The sequence below is a fragment of the Solanum pennellii genome, chromosome 12 (genome assembly GCF_001406875.1).
Source record: "Solanum pennellii chromosome 12, SPENNV200".
NCBI classification, from domain to species: Eukaryota; Viridiplantae; Streptophyta; class Magnoliopsida; order Solanales; family Solanaceae; genus Solanum; species Solanum pennellii.
The window spans coordinates 6,696,049-6,704,259 of record NC_028648.1 but is presented as its reverse complement, the minus strand read 5'-3'; the positions used below and the strand labels follow the sequence as shown (position 1 = coordinate 6,704,259).

General features: G+C 32.0%; 1 protein-coding gene across 1 annotated transcript; it reads left to right on the top strand.

Moving 5' to 3' along the window:
- Positions 1-6,074: 6,074 nt before the first annotated feature.
- On the top strand, positions 6,075-6,734 carry LOC107007091 (MADS-box protein AGL24-like). Its single transcript, XM_015205554.1, has one exon. It carries the CDS (start codon positions 6,075-6,077, stop codon positions 6,732-6,734), a length of 660 nt encoding a protein of 219 aa, XP_015061040.1.
- The last annotated feature ends 1,477 nt before the right edge of the window (positions 6,735-8,211 follow it).

Here is an 8,211-nt window from a genome sequence, read left to right as displayed (position 1 = left end):
TATATACATATATATATATATGTGTGTGTATATATATATATATATATATACATATATATATATATATATATATATGATAATTTTCTTAGATTTAATTGTTAAAAAATTTTGAGCTTTTGTATTATGAGATAGCCAAAATCACTAAATAATACAAATTAAAGTATTACTCTTCCTGTCTCAATTTATGCAACTTATTTTTCTTTTTAGTTTGTTCAAAAAAGAACGACACATTTCTATATTAAACAACAATTTAACTATGAAATGTCTATTTTACTCTTAATGAAATGATTTACAGCCATATAAAATTTATATCATTCATTTTGGACCACAAAATTTAAAAGTCTTCCTTTTGTTTAAACTACGTGCTGAGTCAAACTACCTCACATAAAATGAGGAGGGAGTACTATATAAGATAAAATGTTGAAGTGAAATTTCATCTACAAAGTAAAGTCTTCCTTTTTAAATATTTAATAATTTTGTTGGGGTCGAAAATCGCCATAAAGAATATTAAATTGTGATGATTTTCTAACATCCTTAATAAAATCACCACAAAGAGTTTTATATTGTCAGGTCAAAATAAGACGTCACAAAATAAATTATAAATGAGACTTCTAAAAACTCACACAAGTGATTCATTTTTCTATATTCAAAACCAAACCAAAAAATCAAACAATGTAAATTAAAAATCCAAATCCAAACCAAGAATCCAAAAAACCAATCCATATTAGAATTTGATTTGATTTTTCGATTTAATCCAAAGATAGTGCATACCCCTACTAATCTTGTCACGATCGGAAAACACCCCCTTGTCGTAACCGGAGTCTTCGTCCTCGAAGAGGACTTGGACAAACCCTTAGAACTCGTCATAACATATCATAGGTAAAAAATGCAGAAAAATCTAAAACTTTTACATAGTGAGGTATACATAGACCTCTCACATATCATATATGGAGTTTACATAGACTCTTCGCTTATTGAAACTTACATAGGCTCCTCGTTTAGGCAAGATAACCAATACATAGGAAATAGTCTAATAGTATTGTCTCACATTAAACCATCTAAAGAGTATTACAAAGTTGAGCATAATCCCATACACAAGTACAACTTGCCATTATAGGCTTACAACGATAGTCTCAGATGATAAAGGAAAGAATGATAGTATTTTGACACAATTAACATCATAGCTAGAGTAAAATAATGGCAACATCCTCGAACTTGAGGACCTACCAATAACTTGAGGGAAAGGTCCAAGTATTCTTGCAAATTGCTCTAGAGGCTCTTCAATGACCGGAACCTACAATATTTGGAAAAAGGAAGAAATATGGGTTAGTACAAACCACATGTACTAAGTATGGTTCCTATGCATAAAATCATAAATGCATGATAAAAGACACAATTTAGTCAAAATCATGCTTAGTGTCAAATAACACAACATGCACATATATGGAACATCACAAGTCAACCCAACATATAAGCAACTCAAGCAATTCTTTGTGCATTGCCAAGAATAGAACCCTATAACCCTATCCAAAGTTAAGTATCACATTGACTCACCTAATTCATGCATACATCATAACTAAGTATTTCATCATAACATGCTTAGTTCATAATATCATATATGGCTTGACACACATAGCATATAATCAGATTAATCATACAAGAACACTACTAAGATCATCCCGTCGGATCCCACATGTGCAATGTATAAGAGAAGTCCCGTACCCTCCCTCACACTATGTGGTAACCTTTAAGAAAAACCTAATAATAGTTCACATACTTAACTTGTTCATTTACTTTTACTTTAGGGAAAATAAGTACCATAATCGACATTAGACCATGTGAGCTACATGAAATCCGGTGTTCTCCTCCCACACCAAAAAGAGAGGGTTAACACTTGCCTAAGGTGTAACCAATCATACATAGCTATCTAAGTGGATCCACTAAGCTATAGTCCTATGTGGGCACATAGTTAAGGGTCAATGAGATAGCTACTAGAAACCTTGACTTGCTAGACGTGGAGGTTTTCATCTCATGAGACAACACATATATTGGGAACCAAACTTTCTAGACGTGAAGAAAACCATATGGGAGGACGGACAACGTGAGACCTCTATCTCATTACATGCCCTTTCGGTGCTAAGCCTTTATTCCCTTTAGTAACCATCTTATTTCATTATACAAGTTCACATTAGTCTCTTCTAGACTCCTATATAAACCCTTTAACAGAATGGCTCATAGGTCATCACAAGTAAGAACAATCCTTTCACATTGGAAACCACTAATCAAGTGAGTAAACCTTTCGCTTAACACTTTATTATAATCATGAGAAACTACTTTCAATTATATAATAATCATATCATAACATGAACACATACTTCATGGATAATTCAACTGTATAGTTTAAGGATGAGGCATAATTGTCATCAATATCACAACCACACATTAGACAGAAGAGTATTACTATCTAAAAAACTCATTTTTGTAAGACGCTCAATCAATCGGGCGCTATCCCACCCTTCTTCCTTGATATACACATTCACGCCCTTTAGAGTTAAGGTTCATAATTGGATTCAAGAAGAATCAATCTTCATACCTTCTTGCCCTTTCATTTCCTTCATACTTCAATTACCAAAGAATACACAACCAACACATAAAAAAGGTAAATTCAACAAGGAATACATAGCAATTAGCATTCTACATAATCATATAATCATCATCTTCCATAATTACCATAGAAATTAAAGACATAATGGGTTTAGGGAAGAACAAGGGTTTAAGGGGAAATCTCTAGTGTTTACCAACAATTGACCATCAATACTTAGTTAAACAATGATAAAAGACCATAAATCATCATAATTGAATGAAAATTTCGTTTTTAAAGAAGAGCCCATGTCTAGATTGAAAACCTAGTCTTGGAAGGTTTAGAAACCATAGTTGAAGGAGCCTCTTGGGGAAAAGGATCCCAAGAGTGAAAGAAACCATACATTAGTGATGATCTTGCCACAAATGTAAGATGAAATCCTTGGTGAATTATTCCTAATCTTGTAGTTTTAGTGTTCTTCAATGGAGGTTGAAGTTTGGGGAGAGAGAAAGTAGAGAGAAGTTAAAGCTAAGTGGGTTTGGGGAAATAATGGGGTGTTAGGTTAGTTAATGAGTTGGAACTCTTTTTGTTGTCCTTAAATAACTTAATTAACAATCCCTAATCCCCTAATTAATTACCTAAAGAACTAAATAATTACCCCAACTTAAATATAAACTTGGCAGTGCAATAAGGTTCCAACAACGGAACCCCGTCAACGCCTCATAAACGGACCACGGACCGTCCTGCTGGTTCGTGGTTTTGGTCAGAGAGTGTGGTTTTATCCCGTTTTTTGAAATAAATGTCTTGTTCAAATACCACCATCGACGGGCTATTGACCCATCAACGGCTCGTTGATTGGCTCGTCGTTTGGCTACTGTCAATTTGACAGTTTTGGGTCTAAATGTAGGAATCTCTCCAAGGACTCTTAGGGTGGTTCTTGGGGAGTCTTACTCGGAATTTTTGATCCTAAACTCACTCTAATACATGTTTAATACCCTTTTATCAAATTCCATTAAATTCTGACTCTTGAAACCTCACTAAACATGTCAAGGCACACTAGCCTCAATTTTTCTAGTTTCCGGACGTCATGGTCGTTTCTTAACGTTTTGACTCTAACACTTCCTAATAAGTTTCAATACATTATTTTAGGCCTAGAAACAGTGTTTCATGTCTTGGTTAATCATGTGAGGCTCTATTTAGTTCATGGAACTTTTGGAGTGTTAGAAATCTCAAACCACCGATGTTTTTAAAACATAAGAGCTAATATATTTTGGGAGTAGTATTGAGCATCAATAAAGGAGAGAGTTCGGACAACTCACATCCCCCATAAACTATGTAGATATCATGGGTAGAAAAGAGTCATACTTTTTAGACGAACCCTTTTCATAGTAAACTAGTGGATCCATTAGGCAGTTCAAGTCTTGTACCTTTGATCGAGTATAGCATACGCTGGCAGCGTGAGGTAGATCACTATATCATCACTATAGCTCTTATTTGATGGTTGTTTGTTAAAGAAACTCCCTTAGCAGTTATTTTATTTTTATATACATCATTTCATTGTATTTTACATACATCTTAGAGTTTCTTATATCTTTGCATACACAAAGAGTTTATATAATGTTTTTAAACATCTTTTCTTTATGTTGTACTTGTTTAAACCTGCTTTATAATGAAATGAATTCAGTAAGTATTCATTAGTTTAGATGAGTCAAGGTAAGTGTTTCTTTCATAATATCTTTCTAGTTTATGTTGTATTAGTTCAAACTCACATACTCATACATTCAATGTACTGATGCCAGTTAGCCTACATCGTATTATGATGCAGACACAGGTAACTAGGATCGCCATCCAGTGGACCGTTGATCCAATGAGCAGTTCACAGTCTGTTGGTGAGCCATTTTTATTGCTTTCAGTATTAGTTTAGTTCATTAGGATGTTGTGGGGTCTGTCCCTACATCCATCTCAGTTTTAGAGGCTTCATAAATATTTATTCAGATGTTAGTTCATTCATCATCATTTTGTTATTGACTTATGTTCAAATTTGAGTTGCCATTTTGGCTAAGTTAAACGTTTATTTTTAAAACATTTTTGTTTCAATTCCAGACAATGGAGTTATTTAGCATTTCAATTTTGTTTGTAATGCTTTAAGTCTTTCTCTAAGTAAGTAAGCCAATTCAAGGGTTCGCTTGGGGCCAACAATGGTTCTCGAGTGCCAGTCCCGCCCAGGGTGTAGGCTCAGGGCGTGACAACTTATTTTAACACCACCATTAGACCACTAGCTCTACTTGTACTCCTCCCCTTTACCCTTCTCTTTCTTCTCCTCATTCTTCTTATTCATGTTCACCTTCTTCTTTGGCTCCTTCTCCTCCTTCTGCTTCTTTTCCTTACACTTTTTCTTCTCTTTCTCCTTCTAATATTTCTACTTCTCCTCCTCCTCCTTCTTTTTCTGCTACTCCTTCTTTTCCTCCTCCTCCTTCTCCTCTTTATTCTTTGTCCCTACCACCTAATCCACATGTGACCATAGAAAATCATAATGAATAAACATTACTAAATATGAAGAAAATAAAACAACTCATTACACCAGCTAACTAAGTACACGTGTTATTGTTCTTATACTTCTCTTGTTTTATTTTTTATGCATTGCCTAGGCCTATCAAACCCCATGGATTCCATTTATCTGAGGCTATGCATATAAAAAGTTAGGGTGCATTTGGAGAAAATCTATCTTCTTTAATTTGGGTCTATTTCTTACCTTCACACTTCTATTATATCTATGAAATCTTTGAGTTTTTAGACTTGATTTTGCTAATGTTATTATTTCTATATGACTGTTTGATATTAATTTCGGTGGAGGGTTGACTTACCTACCAATGGGATAGTGCAAGTGCCATCATGCCTTAGATATAGAGTCATCACAGTTCTTATTTGTGAAAAAGGAATCATTCTTCTCTAGTAATTCTCATCTCATATATAAAAACTTACTTCAATCGGTATATTATTGGCAATGTTTAACGAAAAATTTTATAATTAATAAGAAGTACTCATATATTTTTCTACGCCATGCTTGATGTAAACTTATCATAAACTTTTTTATCTATCGAAATATTGAAATATGATGCAATTTTTTTCTAAGGATATGCTAACGTCTTTTGTAATAAAGCATATTTTCTAAAAAAACATTTTCTACCAATTATGCCCATGTAAAATGTTAATTATTGTGTTTTCTACCTCCCAAAAAAATCATGGAATATGACCTGTAAATTTCAATTTGAAAATTAACAAATTTTCATCCTTTTTAGGAAAAAAAATAATAATTTCCTTAAAATCATATTACAGTAATCAAATTATTTAAATTTTGGAACCTAAACTATGAAAGTTCTTGATTTGACTATATTGACAATTCATGTTTGTCACCTATAAAAGTCACACATCTCTTCAAGTTTTATATATTCTACTCCAAAAGAAAGTACTTTTTTTTGTTTGAGCATCAAATATGGCTACAAAAAGGTTGAGAGATACTGCGAACTACAATGAAAATGTGAGAAATTCCATCTTAGATAAAAGAGTAACAAGTTTGTTCAAGAAAGCAGAAGAGCTATCTATTGTGTGTGACATAGAAGTTGCCATAATTATTTTTAGGCCCGGAAAAATCCAACCCATTACTTGGAAATCCCCAAGTCTAGCTCAGGATGTCTTGACGAGGTATTTAAGTTTTATTGAATTCAAAAGGCTGTCAAAGTTGGTCACACATGAAGACTATCTTCAAAAGAAAGTTGATAAGAAAGAAGAACAAATTAGCAAATTAGAGAAAATGAATGAGGCGAAGGAAATGGAAATTCCCTTCAACCAACTAGTGGAGGGAAAAAGTATTGATGAACTTGATGCTAGAGAAATGAAAGGTTTGTTAAAGGTGTTTGCTGCAAAAATGGATAAACTTGATGAAAGAAAGAAAGAACTTAACCAGGCTCCAAATCCTCCATCCAACAAAGAAAACATTACCTTATCAGCAAGTCCAATGGAAGAATCATTCAATGATCCGTGGTTTATTCAGACTATAGCTACATTAGGGGATGTGAGCGGTGTAGAGTCTGCACAAAAAGAAGGAAATAGCGTCAATGTTGAAGATGATAGACATTCCAAGGACCTCGATTGAGAATTTAATAATTATAATGTTCCATCATTGTTTCTTTGTGTTCTCTTTTCATACTGTGTCTTAATTTGTTGCATGTTTCCATTTCATCTTATTGTACTTTTTCTTTCAATCATTTATGAATGTTATCCTATTTTGTTGGAAAAATGAACTAACATTGTTCGGTTAATAAGTTATTTTTATCAAAATTTTTGGACTAAGTTGAATCTTTATTTTTAGCCGTACATATTTTATTTTCTTAAGTTTACCTATGTTATTTGATACAAAAGATACTTCATGTGTGTTAACATTTAGAATTTCTACCCTATATATTGTATCCTATTCATATCCATCAAAGAAAAGTCTCAAACTTTATACACTTCCCAAAATCACAAATTTTATATATAGTATATAATCACTGCATACCTGATGAATAATCGATATATAATTATTATAGCTTAATTTACAATCTATAAGTATTTATCATCCCTTAAGTATTCTAAAATTTTCCTTTTTTCTTAGCTTTTCGAATAAATAAATAAATTGGATTTCAGATTTTTATGGGAAAGGAATTGTGATTGATAAGAATTGACTATGAAGCGATATGAAGGGGCAGGGATTTCCATGGAGGATTTTTTCAATTTCGAGTGATATTTATGTTTCAAGTCAATTGGTATGGTGGAGAAAAGACTTAGCACATTATTTGATGATTGACTCAAAGTGTATTTTTAGGATGATAGTATTATATATATATACCTAGTAACTTTATTGTGTCAACCAACCATTTGTGTTATTAATAGTAATCGACAACCATTACAAAAAATGCTTAATTTATGGGGGTTATTTTGTTAATTTATGGCGATTTAAGGATTTCAATAATTAAAATGTGGCGGTTTTTAAAATCACTACAATTACCCTTGCCACGAGCATAATTACAGTGGTTTTAGTAACCTCCACGATACTCTCCGCAAATAGACTTTTAAATTTCTGGAGGTTTTCAAATATAATTTTGTGACATCTTAAACCTTCAAAATATGATTTTAATATTTTAAAAATTAGTTTTGTGTGGATTTAAAATATTCATGGCATGTGATTAATATTTAATATGTCATATTATTTATGTAGTCTTACAAAATAATTACTATTATTTTAATAATAAATGTGAAATTAAATTTTCATCAAGCCTTCAAAATAATGAATAATTTTGTTAAATAACACATTAAAAGCAAATCAAATTACATTAAACAAATATGTGATATAAGCTTCACATATTCAAATTATGTCAAATAAAAATAACACAAAGTTTTGTATAATAACTTCAACAATCAATTTTTAATACTTTAAAATCCACATCAAAATATATACCAAAAAAACTGATAGCTTGTCTTTATTTGGTGATTTAAGTTGTTGTCATTCAATATTTTTATTCAAAGTAAAATAAGCTCAACCTCCTTATCAGGCTCAAACAATGAAAACATCATACATAATATATATATATATA